A 25,357-nucleotide genomic window follows, 5' to 3' on the forward strand; every position below is an offset into this window, starting at 1 on the left:
AAAGATGGACAGAGTTGCTCTGCTTCTATTTCATTAGTAAAAAATATACTAAAATAAGAGCAAAATACTTTACTTTTTTTCTTACAAGGAATAGCTTCAATTTGCAGGTTTATTACATACTGAGAATCTCAGTGGTTGGTTTTTTTTTTTATTCTAGACTGTCCATTTTGTTCTTTCCTATGGTTTTTATTTCTCTACTGATACTTCTAATTCTGCTAAGATTTTCAAACATTGAAAATATGGTTTGCTTTTTTCACTGTGGACAGCTTTCACAAACGTTTTCAATTCCTTGTCCTGGTTTCAACATTTGGTTCATCTTGGAGTTGGATTTGAGAGAATTTTTCCTTCATTCTTCATATATCAGAAAACATAAGATTGTTTTCCAGCCTTTATGAATGTTAAGTTGCAGCGAGTCTGGATCCTGTCATTATTCTCTAAGGAGTGTTGTTTCTTCTGTTTTGGCAGATAATTTTCTTGCTTGTGCTTGAACTGCTAACTGTTTGGAGGCTGCAATTCTGGTCTCACTTCAGACTTTTTGTTTATAGCTACTGTTTTGAGTCTGCCCCATGTACAGGTGGTTCTGAGGTCAGAGATGAGTGTAGACAGAGTTTGGGGATAGCTTCTCTGGCCACCAAGGTGGTCTGGCTCCAGGCACTAAAGCTATAACTGCAAATACCTGTAGATATGGGTTCCTACAAATTGCTCTAAATAAAAGGGGCAAAAAGTCCTAAAATGTAGCCTGGGAAATCATAATCCCTGCAGAATAAAAATATAGCAAACCTAGACCAAAATATTTATCCAAATCAACCCGCGTTTGTTGAACTGTCTGCATACATTTAAGTCCATCACAAAGCATGAAATTATTGTTTTTCCTCTGTTCTACATATTTGACCAATCTTCATGGGCTTCTCTTGTGGCTTGGCTGGTAAAGAATCCGCCTGCAATGTGGGAGACCTGAGTTTGATCCCTGGGTTGGGAAGATCCCCTACAGAAGGGAAAGGCTACCCACTCCATATTCTGGCCTGGAAAACTCCATACACTGTGTAGCCCATGGGGTTGTAGAGAGTTGGACACGACTGAGTGACTTCACTTTTCATGTCTATTACACAAAAATCCTCTCAACTTTTGAAGTCACAGCATATGAAGACTGACGATCATTTCTCCATTAAAATAGGGGAATAAACAGAGAATGGGCTACTGGGAGGCACTCGCCATTCCCTCTCCCATCATGTCCTTAAAGACTTTCTTTCTAAGGAGTTATTCTGGATGAAATCTGATAGCCTAAAGGCAAATAAACTGCATCTTCTGTTGAATTTGCTGTCAGTCTCTATTTTTAACAAAGCAGCAAATAAAGTTTTAAAATAGAAACCATTTCTATACTTTTTAAAGAGAGTACAATGAAATTTGATACAGTCCCAGCATAATAAAGAGGTCTAACTAGTATCATTTATGCAAAGGAAGGCTTTGATAACACTTATTGTTTCCATTTGTTAAAATAATGCTGTTTTAATAATTACAAGGAGCATTGACTATCCCTTAAAAAATTGCTGTGGTTCAGTCGCTAAGTCATGTCTGACTCTTTACGACCGCATGGACTAGGGCACACCGCACTTCCCTGTCCTTCACTATCTCCAGGAGTTTGCTCAGTTTCATATCCACTGAGTTGGTGATACTACCTAACCATCTCATCCTCTGCCAGCCCCTTCTCCTTTTGCTTCAATTTTTCCCAGCATCAAGGTCTTTCCCAATGAATCAGCTCTTTGTGTCATTGGCTATACTAAAGACTTTGACTGTGTGGATCACAACAAACTGTGGAAAATTCTTAAAAAGATGGAAATACCAGACCATCTGACCTGCCTCCTGAGAAATCTGTATGCAGGTCAAGAAGCAACAGTTACAACAGGACATGGAACAACAGACTGGTTCCAAATTGGGAAAGAAGTACGTCAAGGCTGTATATTGTCACCCTGCTTATTTAACTTCTATGCCAAGAACATCATGCAAAATACCGGGCTGGATGAAGCACAAGTTGGAATCAAGACTGCCAGGAGAAATATCAATAACCTCAGATATGCAGATGACACCACCATTACGGCAGAAAGCAAAGAGGAACTGAAGAGCCTCTTGAAGAAGGTGAAAGAGCACAGTGAAAAAGCTGGCTTAAAACAACATTCAAAAAACGAAGATCATGGCATCTGGTCCCATTATTTCATGACAAACAGAAGGGGAAACAATGGAAACAGTGAGAGACTTTATTTTCTTGTGCTCCAAAATCATTGAAGATGGTGAATGCAGCCATGAAACTAAATGACTCTTGCTCCTTGGAAGAAAAGCTATGACAAACCTAGACAGTGTATTAAAAAACAGAGACATCACTTTGCCAACAAAGGTCCCTATAGTCAAAGCTATGGTTTTTCCAGTAGTCATGTATGAATGTGAGAGTAGGACCATAAAGAAGGCTGAGCACCAAAGAACTGATGCTTTTGAACTGTGGTGTTAGAGAAGACTCTCAAGAGTCCCTTGGAGAGCAAGGAGATCAAACCAGTCAATCCTAAAGAAAATCAATCCTGAACATTAATTGGAGGGACTGACAATGAAGCTGAAGCTCCTGGGCGATGGCCACCTGATGTGAAGAACTGACTCATTAGAAAAGCACCTGATGCTGGGAAAGACTGAAGGCAGGAGGAGAAGGAGAGGACAGAGGATGAGATGGTTGGATGGCATCACCGACTCAATGGACATGACTTTGAGCAAGCTCCAGAAGATGTGAAGGACAGGAAAGCCTGGCATGCTGCAGTCCATGGGGTCACAAAGAGTCGAAAACAAGTGAGCGACTGAACAATAACTTCGAGTCAGGTGGCTGAAGTACTGGAGTCAGCTTCAGCATCAGTCCTGCCAATGAATATTCAGGGCTGATTTCCCTTAGGATTGACTGGTTTGATTTCCTTGCTGTCCAAGGGACTCTCAAGATTCTTCTCCAGCACCACAATTTGAAAGCATCAATTCTTTGGTGCTCAGCCTTCTTTATGGTCCTACTCTCACATCCATACATGACTACTGGAGAAACTATAACTTTTATTTTAAGCACTTTTGTTGGCAAAATGATCTTTGCTTTTTAATAAATGAAAAATATATAAATACCCCCCCCCCAAATCAATATTTATGTGATCCCCAAATTCCAAGCCAAGGTCCACTTGCTGGGCAGGGAGCTGCAGTGGACACACTAAATACTACACCCTATGTACATTCTCTTGTTGGAGAAACAGCTCTGGATATAGTGTGGAAGGACCACAATACCCTGGGCAGGTCTGAGTGGGCCAAGGTGGTCATTTGACTCAAACTGGACAAGAATTTCATCTAGAAAATTTGAAGTACCTCTCTCAGAAGCCATCAGTCATCAGTGAGCACAGGACTGAGTATGTTATGTAAAGCTAGAGATGGCACAGCCATTTCCTGCCATGTTCAAGCTGAAGAAAGAAAACTGCAGGAGGCAAAAGGGACCAGTGAAACGGAGAAGCAGAGAGATACAAGACTGCTGGCTGGTATTCAGAGGAAGAAGGAGCACAGTGGTCCCCTGGGGCCTACCCTGATGACAAGAACTGGATTACTACACTATCCTGAGTTAAACGAGTTACCATCCTTTATTCAAAGTGAGAAAAGTACTAAGCTCTGGGCTGTGCCTCTTGTTAGAAAGACAAATTAACAGGCCAGTGGAATAATAATAATAAAAAATAAGTGCAAGAGAAGACTCTAGGAAGATAGGAAATATGGCTGTGGAGGTATAGAAAAAAAGCATGTTAGGAGATTTTTCTTAAAAGCCTGTAAAATTAGTGACGACAAAAAATAAAGTATTCAGAGTTACTGAGGATTCAGTCAAATGGGTACTTTCTAAGGTTCTTGGTGGAAATGCAAATTGTTATAGTGCTTCTTCTAACAAACTGTGCAATATACATCAAAATCCCTAAAAAGAGAGCATGACTAAATATCGTTGTGCACAAAGATTGCTTGGATGTGGCCACAAGAGTTGCCTCCACAACTGTTTCTTCTGTAAGAAGCTTCTATGAATACAAACAGAAAAGACAGGCTTCATCAATAGTGCTTAGCTCCCATATTTTTTTAATATTTTCACTAAGTTTCTGTCAGATAAAGCTAAGCATATGATAAGATGGCATCAAAATTCTACTACATTTTCACTAGAAACCTTAAAATAAAAATTCACTTTGAAAATTTAAAAAACTAGAAGATCACATTTAGAGAAAGTATACTTATTTACATAAGCATAGAATATACCTGGAAAAGATACGCACCAAAATTGTAACTATTTATATATGAAGGAATATGGTTTATTTTTTTCTAAATAATTTTAGTTATTTTTATGAATTCTCGGCACTATGCCTTGCTCTCAGAATTAGAATAGTTTAAAAAAAGAATTCAAATAAAGTAGGTAGAAACAATGTGAATAAAATCAATTTAATGGACAGCAGGAAGAATTTTAAAATAGGAAGTACAAATAAACAAAATTAAATTAGAGTTTCAAAAGTATCTGTAAACGTTGACCCAAGTGTCTAATAATTTCTTCTAAGGAAATAATTCTAAATGTGGACAAATAGTCATGCACAACATAATCATCGAATCATTTCTGTAATTTATTTTAAAATGTCCTTAATTACTGGAGGAACATCTAAGTAAGTTATGGTTTAAGTACTTACTGCAGAGCATCAGTCACTAAACATGATCTTTATCCAGGTTTACATGTGACAAATGGAAACGATTGGAAATTGAACATAAAATTTAATCTCAAATATGAAAAGAACAGAGCCCATAGAAAAAGCAACTAAGGAAAAATACTAAACAACAACAGTTTGCTATCGGAGGGTAGGATTACAGGTGTTTTGTGTGTGTGTGTGTGTGGTTTCCCGCGTGTTTGCTTTCCTTCTTCACAGTTTCCTCTCCTTTCCTTTCCACAATAGGGAAGTACTAAACTGGCCTGCAGAAAGAAAGAATTTTAAAGAGTAGCAAGAGAAAGTCTGTGGGGTAAAAGTACAAAAACCAAAACAAAACACTGCACATCCCTGTTCAGATCTGGGGAGAGGATTTTTTTGGAGGGCTTTGAAGGATTCAACCTGACAAGTAAGTATCCATTTACCACGTCTGCCCAACCTTGCAAGAACTACCAAGGACTCCATGAAGTCTTTGACCACCTCCCTCTTGGTTTATCCAGGAGGCAGGGGGAAAAATGCATGTCAGAAGCAAGGCTGGGGACAGGCAAGCACACTTGAAGCCCCCATACCTGACGGGTCACAGTGCACAACCCCAAAAGATGCTCATCCACCCAAGGGCCCTGGCCCCCTGTACTTCTACTAGGCTGATATTTTCACTTAGATCGCTTTTAAGACGGAGGCCATTTTTTTCTGACCTGTAAACTGAATGAAGACAAGCTGTTAAAGCAGCAGCAGGGGAGGACGGCGAGGCCGGACGGAACTGTGGACCACGGGATGCAGCTCCACAAGCCACCGCCAGGGAAGGCCCTGCAGGACTGGGGCCTGGAGGAGGAGCACCCTTGGTAACCAGCAGCCTTAGGCGTAGACTCACACCCAGCACTAAAAACAGGGCAGGACTCTCTATACCTTGTTGAGTCACTAGGAAGAGTAGCAATTTTGTTTCCTAGCTCTTAAAAACAAATCAGACAGTTCCTATGTTACAGGCCAACCGATTTTTCTCTTCTCGTCAATTTCTCTTCTGCGAGCAGATGGGCACACACCTGTGCATACACACATAAGCACATACACATGTACGTGTGTGTGTGGGGGGGGGGTAGTGGGAACCCCCAAACAAGGAGTCTGGGTGAGGGATTAGCCACAGAAGCCACATATCCCATAATTGGGGTATGGGAGCTGAAGGGGGGCTGGGGTTTGGGGGTTCTTGTGGGAGTGAGAGGACGAGCTAAATAAACTAGTAAACCTAATATGCATCCTCTGCTCAGAGGAACCCACACTGGGTATTCAAATCGTACTATACTGACAGTATTCCTGCCACTGGAAGGCTTACAATAACCCTGTATGCACACAGAGAAAAAGGGCTGCAAGAATCTATTCCAAAACATCTTTATACTACCGTCAAAGTGAAATCCTCATCTTTAACCACATACTCTCCTAATTTAAAATGATCAAATATCACCCAAAACCCCGAGCACAAATTGCTCATGACTTGTCGTCAAAGGAGCACTTTCTTCACATTTTTCAGTTGTCCTTGCTCATCACTCATGCTCCTCCTTCTCAGCCAGGGCTAATCCGCACTGGTCCCCTTGTTTACCCTCGAATTCCTGCACGTCGAAACGCCTCCCCTTCTATGATGCCCATCTCCAATGTCTGCGCCACACGAGTTCACCTCTAAAATAGGGAAAGTCATGGCTGTGCCTCGTGCCTGGTGGAGGCTCCACTGCATGGGAACCATTTGGCCCAGGTCCCTAGACGGGCTCAAATGCTGCTGCTAGTGGGGTGGTCACTGTGGCTGGTTTGTCACTGATATGAGACCAACGGAAACCCTAGTGGGCCTCCTTAAAGTGACATAGACCCAGCAGGCTAATTAGTTTGGCGAACACTTTAAAGAGGAGGAGCAGGAATAATAAGAAAGCAAAGGGTTCATGCACACCCATTTCCCTTTTCTGACTACAGAAAACTACAAATGTTTTGCCTCCAGAAACATCTCAGAACTGCATGTCATCTCTTACTGGTAAGTTTGTGGGTTTTCAAGGGTGCACAGCGAATTCCTCCTATTCCCCTTTCTTTCCTCTTTGGAGTGAACAACACAGGACATGTGCCAAGATGCCTGAGCTGGGACAGTTCTTACATAACCACCTTATTCTCAAATTGGTTCTGGTCCCTTCCATTGGAAAGGTTTTGACAGCCTTCCTACACATACAAAATGCCATTCCCAGAATTAGAATCCCACACCACAGAGCCAGCTCCTGGTGTATAAATTACTTCCTCCCAGACATAAAACAGGTCTGCATGGCTTGTTCACACCTCCTCTCCCAAGGTCACATTACACCGAATTCAGAGCTATGAGACACACTGACAAATGGTGACCATTTGGAAAAAAGGACAAAAAAAAAAAGTCTCAGGAAAGAGAATGAGAATAGAAGGCCCACTAACTTGGCCTGGGGCTGTTCAATTGCTGTCCAAGGCAAGGTTGACAGCAAGCAGGCGACTGCACCAGGGGTCTCCGTACTGGCATTTACAATCTTCACCCTCTGGCCTGCACCCCGGAAGAGCCAGCATTGCTTTTCAAGATGCTCTGATACCAGCCCGTGCTAAGTCGCTTCAGTTGTGTCCAACTTTTTGCAACCCCACACACTGTAGCCCACCAGGCTCCTCTGTCCATGGGATTCTCTAGGCAAGAATACTGGAGTGTGTTGCCATGCCCTCCTCCAGGGCATCTTCCTGACCCAGGGATTGAACCCACGGCTCTTATGTCTCCTGCATAAGCAGGCAGGTTCTTTACCACTAGTGCTACCTGGGAAGACCCCTGACATCCTACCAGGGGCAAAATCAAGAGGCTCAGCCACGAAGCAGAGCATGATGGGAAGAGATGCTGGACATTTACAACAATCCATCATAGGTACCAGAATCCCATAACTGCTTGTCCTTTTTAAGACTCTGATCAAATGCTCAAGCTCTAGTGCAGTCTAGCCTAAGTCCAAGGTACTCTAAAGGGCTACCCTGTATGGAGTCAGCCAATTGAAAAGCGTTTCCTGTTGTGAACAGCAAAATTTCTTTGATTTACATTGTGATTTGGAGCCCTTCTGCCTCTTGGAACTCCTCACAGGAGCAGGTGTCTATGAGGACTGAATCCCCAAGGACATACTTACCCATGGGCCTGAATGCTAGTTCCTGAGCTGCTATTCAAGGAGAGGAAAAGGACTTATCTCTTCATTAAACACTTCTTGAAGATTTTAAAATTCCTGCCTTGCCAAACACTTTTAAAAAATTCTCTAGAATTCATGGACTTTGGGACCTATTGTACGTGTGTGCATACTCAGTCATGTTTGACTCTGTGCAACCAGAGCCCACCAGGTTTCTCTGTCCATGGAATTCTCCAGGAAGGAATACTGGAGTGGATTGCCATGCCTTTCTCCAGGGGATCTTCCTGACTCAGGAATCAAACCTGGTCTCCAGCATTGCAGGAAGATTCTTTACCATCTGAGCCACCAGGGAAGCACTCTTGGGACCTATTATCCCTCAGATTAGCTCCACTTTGAAGCCACTTATTTCTACTCTCTGATACAACTGGTTCTAGTCAATTGGAGAACTGTCAAAGTCAAAACGCAGACCCCACACTCACTGTGGCCACCCAACCCAAAAGGTAACAGCAGTAATTAGAATTTATTAAATTTGTCTCAATGTCAGGCAGGATTCTAAGAATTTGATTTCTGTTGACTCATTAATCTCAACCTCAAAGCTTAGGTAGGAACTATTATTATGCCATTCTTACTAATGCAGAGATAATGGGATAAAGAAAGATTAGGTAAATTATCCAAGGTCACGCAGCTGAGGAGCAATGGAGCTGGGATGCAAAACCAAGCAGTCTGGCTCTAGACTGTGTGTCCGGAGAGCAGTGCTATATTATCTCAGATGAAACTGACTTGTTTATATATCATTAAGTCCACATTAGGAAAAGGCAATGGCACCCCACTCCAGTACTCTTGCCTGGAAAATCCCATGGACGAAGGAGTCTGGTAGGCTGCAGTCCATGGGGTCACTGAGTCGGACATGACTGAGCGACTTCACTTTCACTTTTCACTTTCATGCCTTGGAGAAGGAAATAGCAACCCACTCCAGTGTTCTTGTCTGGAGAATCCAGGGACGGGGGAGCCTGGTAGGCTGCCGTCTATAGGGTCGCAAAGAGTTGGACACGACTGAAGCAACATAGCAGCAGCAGCAGCAGCAGGCCCACACTGAGCTATTTCAAATCTTAAAAGATGATGCTGTGAAAGTGCTGCACTCAATATGCCAGCAAATTTGGAAAACTCAGCAGTGGCCACAGGACTGGAAAAGGTCCGTTTTCATTCCATTCCCAAAGAAAGGCAATGCCAAAGAATGTTCAAACTACCGCACAATTGCACTCATCCCATACACTAGCAAAGTAATGCTCAAAATTCTCCAAGCCAGGCTTCAGCAATACGTGAACTGTGAACTTCCAGATGTTCAAGCTGGTTTTGGAAAAGGCAGAGGAACCAGAGATCAAATTGCCAACATCCGCTGGATCATGGAAAAAGCAAGAGAGTTCCAGAAAAACATCTATTTCTACTTTATTGACTATGCCAAAGCCTTTGGCTGTGTGGATCACAATAAACTGTGGAAAATTCTTAAAGAGGTGGGACTACCAGACCACCTGACCTGCCTCTTGAGAAATCTGTATGCAGGTCAGGAAGCAACAGTTAGAAATGGACATGGAACAATAGACTGGTTCCAAATAGGAAAAGAAGTACATCAAGGCTATATATTGTCACCCTGTTTATTTAACTTCTATGCAGAGTACATCATGAGAAACACTAGGCTGGAGGAAGCACAAGCTGGAATCAGGATTACTGGGAGAAATATCAATAGCCTCAGATATGCAGATGACACCACCCTTATGGCAGAAAGTGAAGAACTAAAGAGCCTCTTGATGAAAGGGAAACAAGAGAGTGAAAAAGTTGGCTTAAAACTCAACATTCAGAAAACTAAGGTCATGGCATCCAGTCCCATCACTTCATGGCAAATAGATGGGGAAACAGTGGAAACAGTGGCTGACTTTGTTTTTTTGGGCTCCAAAATCACTGCAGATGGTGATTGCAGCCATGAAATTAAAAGACACTTGCTCCTTGGAAGGAAAGTTATGACTAACCAAGACAGCATATTAAAAAGCAGAGACATTACTTTGCAACAAAGGTCCATCTAGTTAAGGCTATAGTTCTCAGTGGTCATGTATGGATGTGAGAGTTGGAATGTGAAGAAAGCTGAGCACTGAAGAATTAATGCTTTTGAACTGTGGTGTTGGAGAAGACTCTTGCAAGTCCCTTGGACTGCAAGGAGATCCAACCAGTCCATCCTAAAGGAGATCAGCCCTGAGTGTCCACTGGAAGGACTGATGTTGAAGCTGAAACTCCAATACTTTGGCCACTTGATGCAAAGAGCTGACTCATTCGAAAAGACCCTGTTGCTGGGAAAGATTGAGGGCAGGAGGAGAAGGGGATTGCAGAGGATAAGATGGTTTTATGGCATCACCGACTCAGTGGGCATGAGTTTGGGTGAACCCCAGGAGTTGGTGATAGACAGGGAGGCCTGTGTGCCACGTTATGTGGGGTTGCAAAGAGTCAGACACAACTGAGTGATTGTACTGAAGTGAACTGAACTGAAGCCCACACTCCCTGTGCATCACCCTTGTACCTGCTGAATGGTAACCATTGCTGCAAAATCCCACGTACAAAGAAAGAATGCCAGGAGAGGGGAACTTGAAGGAGTTCGTGACTAACACTGTTTAATAAGTTGCCTCCACAGTATTGTTTTCAAGGAGACAAAATTCTTGTGGATTTTAAGCTAAAGTTTAAGGCAGACGGTTTTGGCTGGCCCAGGGTTCAATCTTTTAAAAATTACCCCACCAAGTACTCTGCCTTCTAAGAGCTGCTCTTCATAGAAAATATCTTCTGTCTGGAGAGTAACTAACACACATGCCTTTGTGTAGCGCGCCCCCTAGTGGTTATAAATCAGCACTACTGCTGCTGCTGCTGCTGAGTCGCTTCAGTCCTGTCTGACTCTGTGCGACCCCATAGACGGCAGCCCATCAGCCTGCCCCATCCCTGGGATTCTCCAGGCAAGAACACTGGAGTGGGTTGCCATTTCCTTCTCCAATGCATGAAAGTGAAAAGTGAAAGTGAAGTCGCTCAGTCGTGTCCGACTCCTAGCGACCCCATGGACTGCAGCCTACCAGGCTCCTCCGTCCATGGGATTTTTCCAAGAGTACTGGAGTGGGGTGCCATTGCCTTCTCCAAATCAGCACTAACACGAGATAAATGGCCCACCTTGGGTACAGTGATGCTGAGAAAGCTTGAGGGCAGGAGAAGGGGGTGACAGAGGACGAGATGGTTGGATGGCATCCCTGACTCAATAGACACGAGTCTGAGCAAACTCCAGGAGACAGTGAAGGACAGGGAAGCCTGGTGTGCTATAGCTCATGGGGTCGCAAAGAGCTGGACACGACTTAGCGACTGAAGAACAACAAAGGCACGATGAGTCCTGAACAGGAGGAGAGTGGGGAAAATAGAGCGGGAGAAACCCATCCTCTCACTCAGTTTTCAACAGTCCCCTGAGAGATTCTGCTAGAGTTAAAATTAATCACATTAAAATACGAGAGGAGAACAAAGCTCAAATATTGTCATGGCAATGAATCACAGTCCATTTGTTTGTAAAAATTTTCCTTTACAATATTTCTTTTAAAAATATAAAGCACTTCAAGAGCACAGTTATTCACGTGTCCCTTATAGGGTTGATGCACTTTTCCCCATCTTCACACGGCATCCATGGGTAACAGCTGGCTCTTGGGGGTTGACTCTGAGATGAGACTGTCCCCAGCTCTTCTTGCGCCTCGGCGCTCCTCTCCCTTGCTAGGGAAGGGAGAAGGGAAGCAACCTGTCACGTGCACGAAGTCACCGACCTGATGGAACTGCAGCGACGGCACAAGCCCCGACACCGCAGTCAGGCACCGGTAACGGGCCCACCCGTCAGTCCCAACAGTGACGGAGAGCCTGCGCGGGGGCTGCCCCTGCAAGCCAGACACACCGCACCCATCGGGACGGTCCTTGCCCACCCCAGCCAGACAGCCGAGGAGGAAGAAGAAACGAAAAGTCTGCAAGTGCTCTGCACGGAACTTCTGGACGTCTCTGCATCACCAGCAAGTGTGATGGTGCGACCCTGCGGGGAAGGCGGCCCTACAACCACACCAACCAGAAAAGCCCGCCGCGCAGCAGCTCTGCCCAGGGATCTGCTCCCCTCAGTTCAATGATGGAGAAATGAAGCCCAGGATCCCACCTTCTGGTTCTGCCAGAGACTTTCGGGAGCTAACTTTTATTCTTCTATGTGCGCGTAACTTCCACAATGCTTTGGTCTCAGCACTTAAAACCAAACGTGAAGACAATAGATGCTACACTGTGCATCATTGATCGGAAACATCCAAGACAGGCACGGCAGAGCCCATCCTGGCCACGGGGTCCTCTCTTTACCTGTAATGAGGAGTTGCCACACTCTTACCTGCCAATCAAGGAAGCGACTGACAGAACTGCCTGCAAATTCTGGCTTAAACTCTGAGTATCCTCAATGAATGCCCTTCTTTGGCTTTCCCTTTCACAATCCCCTTGCTATTTGTTGAAGTGAGGAAGAGAAAAGCAGGGATAAAAGGGAAACAAACGATCAGGAGGTTCAAGTACCCCATACCATCAAGATGGGAGTCTTGGTGATATCTCTGAACAATTAATTCCAGGAATGGCTACTTAAAAGGGGCTTTCCAGGTGGCACTCTGGCGAAGAATTAGCCTGCCAATGCAGGAGACACAAGAGACACAGGTTTGATTCCTGGGTTGGGAAGATCCCCTGGAGGAGGCATGGTTACCCACTCTAGTATTCTTGCCTGGAGAATCCCACAAATAGAGGAGCCGGCAGGGGGCTGGGGGTGGGGGGCTACAGTCCACAAGGTCACAAATGGCTACTAAAAGAAAAAGTTGAAAAATGAATCCATAATATTCTACTCAGCTGAGAAATACATATCAAGAATCAGCTCAGACTTCCACAATAGCTTTGTACCACGCCCCAGCTGGTTCATTTTTACTCTGCTACACACTCCAAGATATTATTGTTCCACATTTTAATTATGTATGTTTTTAAACCCCCAAATACATTATTATTATCATTGTTTCTACAGTCAATATTCATCTGGATTTTCTATTTACAATGGGTTCTTTCTCGCATTTCCATGTTAAGACAGAAGAAAATCTTCGATGTATAGACTCTTACGCCCCATATAAAATTTTTCAAGACAGCATAAGGAAAAATAATTGGGAATGAGCATCAGGAGATGTGGGTGCTACACATAAATGCTCACTGGCTATGAACAGCGGACAATCTCATTTAACAAAGAGGCCAGGTGGGCATCTTAGAATGGTCCTAGCTTCTGTAGGACCTTGATGAAGGCTAAGCAGACCTCCTGAAGATATCCTAAGGCTTCTTGTCTTGGCCCTACAGTTTCAAATTCTGCAGGCTGACAAGCAAAGCTGTAATATAATTGGGTGTCCCAGTGGCTGATACTCCTGAGTTTGTCGGGGGTGAGGTCTGATTGAGAGTCGTCAGTGGCTGTGGGTTTACTCCATCTGCTGGCTGATTCTGCTCAGGCTTCACTAATAACTCTATCTCTCGGCTAGTTCAGTAATGCCTGACTCTCTGTGACCCCATGGTCTGGAGCTCACCAGGCTCTCCTGTCCATGGGACTTTCCAGGCAGGAATACTGACTGGAGTGGGCTGCCATGTCCTCTCTCAGATGCACAGTGCTCTGTTAGTTTCCTTTCAGATGGAGCAAAACTAGAAATGATTAGGACTGGGGCCTCACTGCATTTTGAATAGGGAAAGGGGGTTTCTGAACAGAATGGACCAGAACACAGTGTCCATGAGGCAGAAGATAGAAGATGTGGTTCTGGGCAACAAGTCCATGTGGTAACTGCCTGTGATTTCATCCAGACTGAACCTAAACATTCAGGGAGTTCAGTTATCCCTTCATCACAGTCTGTAAAAGGTCCCTCCCTCGGGTGGAAGGGGCAGGCTGGGGCTGGGTGGACTGACTAGGACTTGCCAGAGCTTCCGTGCAGAGCAACCCAGACTAATTAGTTGTCCCTTTTTTATGACCTATTTTTCATGGGGCGTATCTTTAACTATTTGAAATTAGGGTTCTTGGTTAAGAATACTATTCCAATTATTAAATCATCCCTATGGGAAAAAGTGATTTTCTTTATTAAAATCTGCTTTAATTTGTGGTTCCAGAAATGCTTGAGAAAGGGGGTTGAACACAGCAAAGATTAGGTAAATGTTAAAATTTACTTTACATATAGTCTAGATTCTTGCTAACGCTGTCCTTGTAGTCCAAGGGACTGGATCACATTCTCAATGACAAAACCTTTAAGAAAGTCCTGTTAGGAGTGACGCTGAAATATAAGCCAGACCCACCCGAGGCTGCATTCTCATCTATGCAGAATGAGTTTGGAATGAAACTTGATTATAGGATGAAAATTCACCTAACTACAGGGATGTAGTATTTGGTACAGCAGCAGTTTCAAGGCAGCTTCTTGAAATAAATGCCTCAAGTCACAGTAGGTTATAGTATTCACACCTGCCCCGATTGTCCTGAGTGGTGCTGTGATTTGCAGACATTTGTTGACGTCTCACATACCTGTGAGTTCTTGAAGGATGTGCCAGCTCTTCCCAACTTAGCAAGTACAGGACACGTGGTGAGCACAGAACTGAACCTAGGACCACCTTAACTTCTCCCCTGCATGGCTCATCCCTGCCTGAAAGCTCTCCAGGACCTTATAGTACATTGATTCTCTTTATTTCCTGTACCTATGGCCTATGAAATCATCACAGACACTGAGCCACTGTTCCTAAGGGCAGTACAGGTTCAGGTTCCTTTGAGCCCCTGGTCACAAATTTTTGTCAATCGATCAATATATAACCTTGTTTTATGTGCATGTCTGTTTAAAAACTCACTATGTAACATATTATTGATGCATTAACACAACTCACAGCAACAGCAGTGTCGCTCATGCCTGAAGTAAGTTTATCTAATACACAGGTTTTCTCCATAAGGCACATACATCACAGCCTCTACACGTAGGAAGACTAGACAGCACTTTAGCACAAAGTTTGGGGGCCATTTTAAACGGCAAAATCACCAAGAGAAAGCACATCATTTCGGAAAATGTGTCCTTGGCTGGACTGCAAAAGGGATACTCATTTAAGAGTTGAAACAAGACGGCAGATACCTTGCTGATCTCATCAGACTGCCCAGTAACTCAATTTTTTTTGCCACTATGTGCTTGTCTGCAAATGACTGTGAAAGCCCACGATGACTGATTTCAAGGTTACAAATAAATTGTAGGGAATGGGTGAATATTCAGGTCTGGAAGCCATGAAGATTTACTGTCTATTTTAACCCCTCTGAATTTAAAATTCTCTATAATTGGTCTCTTGCTTGTAATGCCAACTCTACTTCTCTGCCCCCAGGACAACACGAACACTGGTCGTGACAAATTTCTTGCAGTTTCCCAAGCACACATTATTCCCTCATCTTTAACTTTTATTTTGAACCATGCATTTTCTCATTATCTTCCTAGGAGCAACTTACAACTCTCACATTCCCCCATCATTGTCTCTCAGTGTCATGGGACACTGGGCAACATTCCAATAATAACATTAATAGTAGCTGTAACACTGTCCAAATTCCTATGTCCGGGTATCGTTCTGTACAATTTATAAGTGTTTACTCATTTAATCCACACAACAAACCTATAGACAGAAACAACTAACATGCCCCATTTTAAAGATAAGAAAATTGAGACATGACAATGTCAAGTACCTGGCCGGAATCACTCAGCCTGTGAGTGGCAGAGTCAAAGGCAGCCCTGGACAAGCGTAATTCCAATGTCACACTCTCCTAGTAGCTGCGGATTTCCAGCAGCATTTAGACTAAGACGCTGTCTTCTGTGGTATGAGAACAGAGATGGAGACGGAGATGGAGGAAGAGATATATAAATATACATCTCATTTCATATCCTGCCATCTGTATTTGAGAAAAAATATATTAAAATGACACCAAGCACTGCATATATAATTATGGATAATTATACTTGTGCATAAGCATCTTCTATCATCCAAAAAGGTAAAAAAAAAATCCTTTAAAATTTGAATGTAAGTCTGTATTCATCATTTGTTTTTTCATTTTCTTTTATTTTCTGATGCTTTGGAATCTTGGGTCCTTGCTGACATTGGAGGGGCTCCCCTTTGCAGAGTGACCTACTTTCTAGAGATGAGAAGGCTGCCTTCATCCCCCAACAACCTCCTTTCTCAATGTTTACACTTGGGGCCACCATCCACCCGCCCTAATGAATACGGGGCCAAGTACGGGACAACGCAGAGTAGCATGCAGGCTCAGAACTCAGGGAGATTATTCAAACCAACCAGTTCTGAGTCTGCTTACCCGCTGTGCCTTGGCTTTCTCACGGAAACCACGACAAAGGCCATTGCCTGTGTTTCCCCCTTGCTCCCTCAGTCTCCTGACTGACCCTAGTGCCCCCTTATGCTCCTGTGAGGTCACATGCTTCCTCCTCTTGGGATCTATGAATAACAACCTGCCTGTTCTACAACAACCATCTCCAGGGGCAGGGCTGGCCTTATTATACCTGAATACAATAAAACCTACATTTTAAAAGAGTCTTAATTCTGAAATAGTATTTTTCCCACTACCCACAAGTTAGCCATTTTTTTTTTTTCTGCTAAGACCATCTGAAAATGTTAAGGTAAATGCTTATCAAAACACTTCAGATTAAAAGCACATTATGCTGTTCAGAAAGAGTTTCTTTTTTAAAATGAGCTTATTTTATCCCCAGTCAAGCTCAAGAAGAAGAAAAAGACAACTAAGGAAAAAACCCACTCTTATCCATTTTCTGACATCTGCCTTAGTCCAAGAGGGTTCAAGAAAAAAGAACTACAGATACATCCTTTTAGACTGGACAAAGGTAAAATCCACAAATAGAGAAGCTATCAATTTGACATCAAGACAGTCACGTTCTGAAGGGTCTGCGGCCAGGAACTCAAACTCTTCTCAGAGTATGCAAAGCATTCTGCACAGTTCCTGGTCATTATAGTCAATAGCGCATGGTCTGTATAAAGGTATTTCCTGTGTTTTCAAAATAAAATCATTCTAAAAATGTGAATCTGCCTTCTGTCAGGTTGAGAAGCACACATGCCCCTCCTCAGAAGTTCCAATAAGATTAGTATTAACCCAGACATCCTTGACTCCCTCTTCTTACCAGGGAATCTATAAGCATGTCCAGTTTGCAACTCAGAAACCATTAACTAAAAGATCTTGGAAGAATAAGCAGCTTTGTGTTAAGAGCAAGTGCTTTTCTGTGTTATGACTAACCATACAAGCCATTTAGCCACTTTAGATTGGGACTTTAGAATGATTTCACCAGAAAAATCTGCTCTGTTGGGATGCTGCACTGAGAAGAAATGTGAGGCCCATCTGCCTTCTCGAAAGTGTCGTGCTTTATTATCCGGTAACAAACTGTTCTTCTTGCCTTGTTGGAGCAACGGCCCCTCCACTTCGGAAAACGTAAAAAGCTGCCTATGATTTCCTTGATATGTGCTCTCCGAAAAGAAAGGGAAGGAGGTGCCATTTGCTGGGTGCCTCTGCCATGCCAGGTGCAAGGCCAGTTGCTAAAAGATGGTCTTGCAGGGCCCTCCAGCAGCTGCGAAATAGAAGAGCATCTGCCCAGTTTCATCCTGAGGAAGCTGACACCCACACAGGTTAAATAACTGCCCCATGCTTGCATGCTAAGTCGCTTCAATTGTGTCCAACTCTTTGCGACCCTATGGACTGTAGCCCATCAGGCTCCTCTATCCATGGGATTTTCCCAGCAAGAATACTGGAGTGGGTTGCCATGCCCTTCTCCAGGGAATGTTCCCAACCCGGTATCGAAACTGCGCCTCCTGTGTCTTCTGCTTTACAGGCGGATTCTTTACCACTGAGCCACCAGGGAAGCCCAAATAACCGCCCTACTGGCCAGTTATTAATAAATGGCTCACTAGTAGTAAGTGGCTTTTTAAGTGGGAAGCATGGAATTAAAATCTAGACTCACTCAACTCCAAAAATTTGTCACTTAACGTTTCCTGGGCAATGCCTACTCAGGAGATGTAAAAACGAGGAATAACCATCTTATATGACTTGAACTTTTCTTCAAAGAGATCCAAAAGGTTACTCAAATCTCAGACTGTGGAGGAGGTCGCTAAGGAGTTTACAGACAAGATTACTCCTCCTTTGGAAGCACAGAGAGAATCCTTTACCAGGACAGTTTCCAGCATCCGGAGCTTTCTGGGCCAGAAACTTGAGGTCCTCAACCAGCTTTCTGCGTTTTGCACAATGGCCTCTAGGTGGCACCACGAGCCTGTCTTTCCATTAGCGAGGCCTGTCTATTTCTGCTGACAGGTAGTCAAAAGAGAAAATTTCTGCTTGTGAAAGTGGTTGCATCATTTCTAGCATTAGAAATCATGACTAACTAGTCTTTTCAGTTTCTCCATTACCTGATGCAAGATTGTGGCCTGGAAGAAGTGTCAGAGGAAGGACTAAAATTGAAAGCTCAAAGAAAGTACCAGGGAAAAACCAACACTCCGTTTTGGTTATTCTCTGTTCAAGATTTTTGCTTTTTTTTAAATGACTTTTCAAATCCTTGGAGTGGAGGCCACATAAGTGCTGAAGGCCTTAGAACAACATAATTTTAACTTTTACTTTAAAAATGCAACATTCTTCATAAAGTACTCACAAAGTACTCAAAAAACACTCAGCAGACGTTGAAAGCTAAGACAGAGACAGACCCCAGAAGCCAACTGTGGAAGGAATTATCAATCATGTTATGACAGATGGAGCTTCATCGAGAAAAATCACTCAAGAGTTTGGCTTGTGGGATACCCTGGAGATTTCACACAGGACTAATGCATAGAAATAAAAAAGGTGGTGCCTCATACCTCCCACCCTCATTTAGTCTATCCTTCCTAGAGACCTGCAGTAACACAAAAAGCTGGGATAATCCAAGTCCTACTGAGTGGTCTTTCCTCAACTTCCCTCTCTCCTCCATCCCTCAGACAAGAAAACAGATAACACTGTGTGTTCTGGGACCCAACTGCCCCCGACAAAACCCACTAGGACCTGGGTCAGAGACACAGTGTGTCCAGGGATCAGTATGTGTAAAAAGCTCACTTTGCATTTTCCACATTGTTCAAATGCACTAGAAATCCAGGTCGTATCAAAAGGAGGAACATGAATGGCAGTAACTCAAGCGTACCCTAGCACCAGGCTCTCCTCCAGGATAGAATATCAGGATCGAGGGGAAGCAGTTCGAAATGCACACACCTTGGTCTGTTCCCTGCCATTCTGTATGACCTAAGGGTAAGAGATTGGATGATTTTGCACAACTTCCCAGGTGATTTGCATATGACTCCTGGCTCAACATGGGGCTTCCCTGGTGGTTCAAAAGGTAAAGAATCTGCCTGCAATGCAGGACACCCGGGTTCAATTCCTGGGTCGGGAAGATCCCCTGGAGAAGGAAATGCAACTCACTCAAGTATTCTTGTCTGGATAATTCCATGGGCATAAGAGCCTGGCAGGCTCCAGTCCACGGGGTCACAAAGAGTCAGACAGGACTGGGCGACTAACTTTCACTTTCACTTTCCTCACTCAACACATTAAAGTAAAACCTGGAAGGAACCGTCAGGGAGGTAGAATGTGAGCTGCATCCACAATCCGACAGGCAACTCCCTAGCAAAGAGTCTGCCAACACACGGGTGGGTGAGAGCAGGACCGGGGCCACCTTGGAACCTTGATCATCGACACACACCAAGCACAGGGACTCTCGCCTCTCCATCAGTCTTGGAGTTTTTTGCTAAAATTTAGAAAAACAGATTCAGCTAAAAGATCAAATGGAAGGTCAAAGTCAAAATTTGGGATATGACAGCACAAAAAGGAAGCTCTGTAAAGCAAGTCGCAAAGCTGAATACAACGCTTCAGAAGTGTTCTTCTTAGAAAAAACATGTTGAGACTACCAGCAAAAAAGGAATAACATCGAATTATTACTTTTTTCTAGTTTTACAAATATTATTAGAGAGGTTTATAAAAAAGTTACTCTGATGCACCAATGGTTAAAGTAGAAATTACCCAGTGTTTATGGAAAGCAATTTGATGATATCAAAAGCTTTAAAAATATATATCATAGAAATGCTAGTTTCATGGATTTATCCTAATGACATGATCAAGGATTTACATCAATACTGAGAAGCAAAGATGTTAATTGCTGACTCATCTAATTTTAAAACACTGAAATACTCAGTAAAAGAGCTTGGCTAAATAAACTGTAGTACACTCATATAATAACAACTCTTTAGCAATGAAAACAATGCATATAACTGATGTGGAAACATTTCCAAAGAATTCCCATAAAAGATAAGGTTTTCCAAATAACAATAAAGCATAAATACAAATGAATATTAACATTAGTGTGTGTGTAAGTATATTCAAGGAAAGAGTATTTGCAGTTATAAATTAATTTCTAATTACTGAAGACAAAAGTCTGATTTATGTTGGTTATGAAGGAGGTAGAAAGAAACCCAAATTTACACCTGCAGAATTTGAGGTTAATAAGCCAAAGGTCATATAGAAATGTGATAATGATGAAAGCAAAAATGGACGAGCAGAAACAAAAACAACAGATTATATTCAGGACAAGGCTGTGTTCTGATCTGCAAACTAAGTAAAAAGAAAATCTAGGTGGTAACTAATTAGCATCCGTAGCAAGACAAAACTTTTAGGACAATATAAACTGCATGTCACACCATGATTAAATTTCAGGAGACTCTCAATCTGATTGTGATATGGAATCAGCATATGTGAATAACCCAGTCACCAGTCCCAAATAAGGTTTCTCCCACAATTGCCATCACCCATTTAATTTAAATAGAATCTTCAGCCTCCTGTGAAGTAGATCTAACGAAGTCTAGATGCTTTCCGGGCTAACTACTCTTGGTTACACTTAATCAGAACTGAATAAACAAACTCAGTATTAGTCACACTTGTACAAGTTATTCCACTCCGCTGCAGCCAGAAGAGATTTTCATGTGATCCTGTTTAAACCAGCTAAACATCTGGAAAATGTGGAAACTATTCTGTAAGGCACAGGAGGACCACACGCTCGGAGGAGACATCGCTTATGAGGCTGAGGTCAGGCCCCCGGGTGCTGGAAGGAGAGAGCTTACTGGAGATGGCTTACTTACTATGAAGCCAAGTTTTTTATAATCCCGGGTGTACATGGACTTGCGCTTCTCCATGCTGCCACTGCTGTTATTTGGTTCAGACTCTGCATCAAAAGCAATTCTTCGAAGTTCAAATATGATGTCCCGCTGAGCCTGAAGGGGTTAGGAAGGAAAAAAAGGGAGGGAGAGAGAGCTGCCTTCATTCTGTGATGTTTCATCTGCTCCCTCATTCCCCAGGGTCTAAATGAATCACTGGGTACAGGCAAAAGGAAAACAGATAAAGGGCAACCAGTGTTCTAAGTTACAGCTCTGCGAACCTTTTCCCCCCTCCTGCCACTCTCCCTGCTGGTCAGCCCTGGCTTTATTCCACAATTATCCTCATGGCCAAGCCCCTTGAAGCTCTGGTATCAACTGCCCTGTGACATTCTCAATGAGGGCCCCAAATACGATGGAAGGCTTGTGATTGGAAAAAGCCAAGTTAGAGGATCTTGAAGTCCTGTACTGTCAGAAAGAAAGTGAGACGCACATAAGGTTTAAGAGCAATAGGTAGGTGATATGGGATCCCTAACTCCACTGAGAAGTGACTTCATAGAGACAAATCTGAAAAATGGTTAAAACGGTAAAGGTTCTGTGATGCATGTTTAACCACAATAAGAAAAAGGCATGTATCTTTTACATAAATAGGAGGAGGTTTTCAAGAAGGGAGGGCTGTTCCACCTCTGGACGCATTGCCTTTCGAACTAGAAGTCATAAGGCAGTCTCATCTCTCTGTGATGATTGCACTTGGCCTTGCCAGAAGTGTGGGGCACGTTAGACGGCCGCTGGAAGCCTCTGGATCATTCTTAATCGCGTGGCCTCACGCCACAAACGAAGTGCTGCGGCGGTTACACACTTCGCATGTGTGTCCACATCTGCCAGAGATCAGACCCTCACGTGCCAATAACGAGTGTTTTCCTTTCCAAAGCTGCAGCGCTGTTTAAGCTGCAAATATGCTACAGCAGCGCTCCCAGCTGTTTCCTCTCACTCTGTCTTCACACAGTAAAGTTCCCCCAGAGCCTTTTGGATCAAGACTGAACCTCTCAAGCACAACAGCCAGAGACCTAGAGAGATCTATAGCAGAGAGCCAACCGGCAGAAATGGAAGCCCAGAAATCAGATGTAACCTGGGGCCTCCATGGCTCTGACCACTGGAGAATGGAAATACTCTCTCAGCCTGTAGAAGCCATATCACCAGAGCTACCAAGTGGCTCTATGTCCTGTGGACTTGACTCCAAAGCTATCACCAATGAAAGTACTGGAGCCAAGTGTCAGTATTTGTAGTCATGTGACGTCAGGCTTTCTTATCCAATAAGGAAAGAGTCTGCATGTGTTCGATACATAACAAAATAATTCATTTATTTTATTCTATGATCCTATGCATGCTTAGTCACTTAGTTATGTCCAACTATTTGCGACCCTTTGGACTATAGCTTGCCTGGCTCCTCTGTCCATGGAATTTTCCAGGCAAGAGTACTGGAGTGGGTTGCTATTTCCTACTCCAGGAGATCTTCCTGACCCAGGGATTGAACCCCTGTCTCCTGTGTCTTCTGCGTTGCAAGAGGAGTTTTTACCCACTGAGCTGTCAGAGAAGCCCTCTCTGATTCTAGACTCATCAAAATTTTAAATCCATTTCCCTAAGTTCTGAGATGATAATAATATTATCATCATCAGAAGCCTCCTGGTTTCTAAGAAGCTCAAGAAAAGACCTTTAAGGATGTTCTTTCCCTCATATGCTTTGACTGTTGTCTAATGAGCACTCACCTGGTCCTGTGGGTCCATCTTGGTCATCATCCTATCTTCCAAAAGGTTAAAGGTCAGCACCTGCAGCACGTACAGCTGGTGTGCCATTTCATTGTTGATGGCCCGCTGAGCTCGGATGACATGCTAGGGAGATGGTTCATGAGTGAAACTTTTTTAAACAAAGGAAGAAAGTAACAGCAAATAACCTAATTTACCCACCCCACCCTCATCATGATGCCAAGTAGAACCTCAGAAGACCTCATTTGGAAGCACCGGGCGTGAAGGTGGGCGGAACCACTTTCAGGAGAAAGATGAGTGCACAGGTGACCCTGGAGTTTTCCTTTACATTTCAGGACCCAGTAAGGTTCCTGATCTTTAGGCCAGAACTGGGGAAAGACCTCTTGTGTTCAGGGAAGAGTGGAAGTGCAGCAGGAAATGGACATTTGGTGACTATTGCAGCCATATAAGAGAAGGTATGCCTGAAATGGGAGCATCTTGAGGACAGCTATGGATTTCTACAGCAGAAGCACTCCTTGCCTGCTTGCCTTGCCAGAAAAATAAACGGTACACAGGTACTGTAAGCAGTGCTGCCATCCTCTTACCCTACAGCTGTCTCCGAGAAGTGATCCCACCTCTAAACTGGGAAAGCTTTAGAAGCATCACACAAAGGCAAAGTAACTGTCAGATCTGTCATTAATTCCCTGTGGACACTATATAGTGGCCACTACCCCCACAATGCAGTGAGTGAATTTTTTTTAGAAAATGACCCTTCCCCTTAGAAACAGAACCAAAATGGAATAAATATAAAAGGAGGGGCAGGAGACTATAATATGTGGGCCTTTGTCCCGTCAAGGGCTGGGTTTGAAACGGAATTCAAGACTTGGACCTAATATGCATCTGCTTTGGCAGAAACCACAGTTGTGCCTTAAACATGCCAGTCAACTAGAGATTTTCCTGGTGGTTCAGTGGCTAAGACTCTGTGCTCTCAGTGCAGGAGGCCCAGGTTCGATCCCTAGTCAGGGAATTAGATCCTGCATGCTTCAACTGAGACCCAGTACAGGCAAATAAATAAATGAATACTTTGTTAAATGCCAACCAACCAGTCAAAGTGGTGAAACACCCACTCGAATGAGTTATTTTGAATTGCTAGGCCCAACCATGTCTTGCTATCTCAAGGAATTTTCTCTGGGTACCCTGAACCTGGCGTGTACCTGGACTCCACAGCCTGGCTCTGAGCACCATGATAAAATAGCCAATTAAAGGAGAGGTGGAGTGAAGAACAAGACATAGAAGGAAGTCGCTGAACCAAAATCAGGTGGGTTGGAGGGTGGGAGGCCAAGCAATGTGATGGGGAAAAATCAAACCTCATAGCTTCCAATCTTCCCAACAGAATGTTAATTCTTGGTATATGTTTAATGTCCAAAGTGTATGGACACTAAAGCATATGGCTATTTATTTTATTAGCAACTCAACAGTATCTACACTCCAAGTTCTTGCCAGAGAATACCAACCAATCTTAAACTTCAATCATCAAGGTCTCATTTAAAGAGTCACGCTGAAGTAAACTGATCTTTGAGACATGGTAGCTACAGTCATTTCACCCACTCCATCTCTGGGCATCCTAACTTCAACTGCCACACCAAGGTGATATCAACAACAGGCTAAGACTTTAATCCCGGTTTCTACTCTTTCATCACCCTACTCTCCACCCCCTACACAAATACCTTCATTTCTCTATGATTAATATTGTTGCTTCCACTTTTATTGAGAGTGAGTGTAAAAAATAACCGTATTTTGAATCCCTCTGCAATTTCTACAAAACCATTCTTGGACAAAGAATATATCAGAATGTTCTGACAATCCCCATTTCAGATTCCAGTTCCAGGGGGTGGAAATATGTCATCCTCCAAAGACCTAGGGTACCCCTTTTATCAAGTAATGAAAAGTACACTCATATGGTTTCTCTTTATCCTTAACAGCCAGGAAGTTTAACATCAAACTTGATGACAAATCATAGTTATTATTATTGGCTTTGGATTCTAGAATATTTATTTTATTTGCCCCCATAAGGTTTTTAATTTTTAATGGCCTCATGGTATTGGAATGTGTGTGTGTGTGTGTGTGTGTGTGTGTGTGTGTGTGTAACTGTATGCTTGCAGAACTCCTTTTTGGAATTACACAAGCATAAATCTTTATTCTTTTTTTTTTGGTAAGCAGAAGAATCAATCACACATGTTTCTTTCAGCCTTTAGTTAAAAGTCAAGTAGCAGATAAGGCCTCAAGAAATCTTGCTATTTGATTTACTTCTAAACATTTACAACATAACATGTAGAGCCTCTTCTTGACTGAGGTTTCAGGTATTTTTTGCATCATAGTGAATGAGTGGGTTTCATGCCTGACCTTTCTGCCTTTCTCTGATAAAGTGGCCCAGGAAAATGATGGTCAAAATTTCAGGACTTCTCTCAGAGTCTGATATGTTTCT

General features: G+C 43.2%; 1 protein-coding gene across 4 annotated transcripts in view; it reads right to left on the reverse strand.

Moving 5' to 3' along the window:
- The window catches only part of ELMO1 (engulfment and cell motility 1), a 580,426-nt gene that overhangs the window by 328,687 nt on the left and 226,382 nt on the right, over positions 1-25,357 (reverse strand). For all 4 annotated transcript variants that reach the window (XM_018047160.1, XM_018047159.1, XM_018047158.1 and 1 more), the window contains 2 exons: positions 22,897-23,019; positions 21,119-21,250 (listed from right to left, as the gene is read on the reverse strand). In XM_018047160.1, the coding sequence (XP_017902649.1) occupies positions 21,119-21,250; positions 22,897-23,019 (255 nt within the window). The remainder of the gene's footprint in view (positions 1-21,118; positions 21,251-22,896; positions 23,020-25,357) is intronic.

This window comes from Capra hircus, chromosome 4, assembly GCF_001704415.2.
Source record: "Capra hircus breed San Clemente chromosome 4, ASM170441v1, whole genome shotgun sequence".
Lineage (NCBI taxonomy): Eukaryota > Metazoa > Chordata > Mammalia > Artiodactyla > Bovidae > Capra > Capra hircus.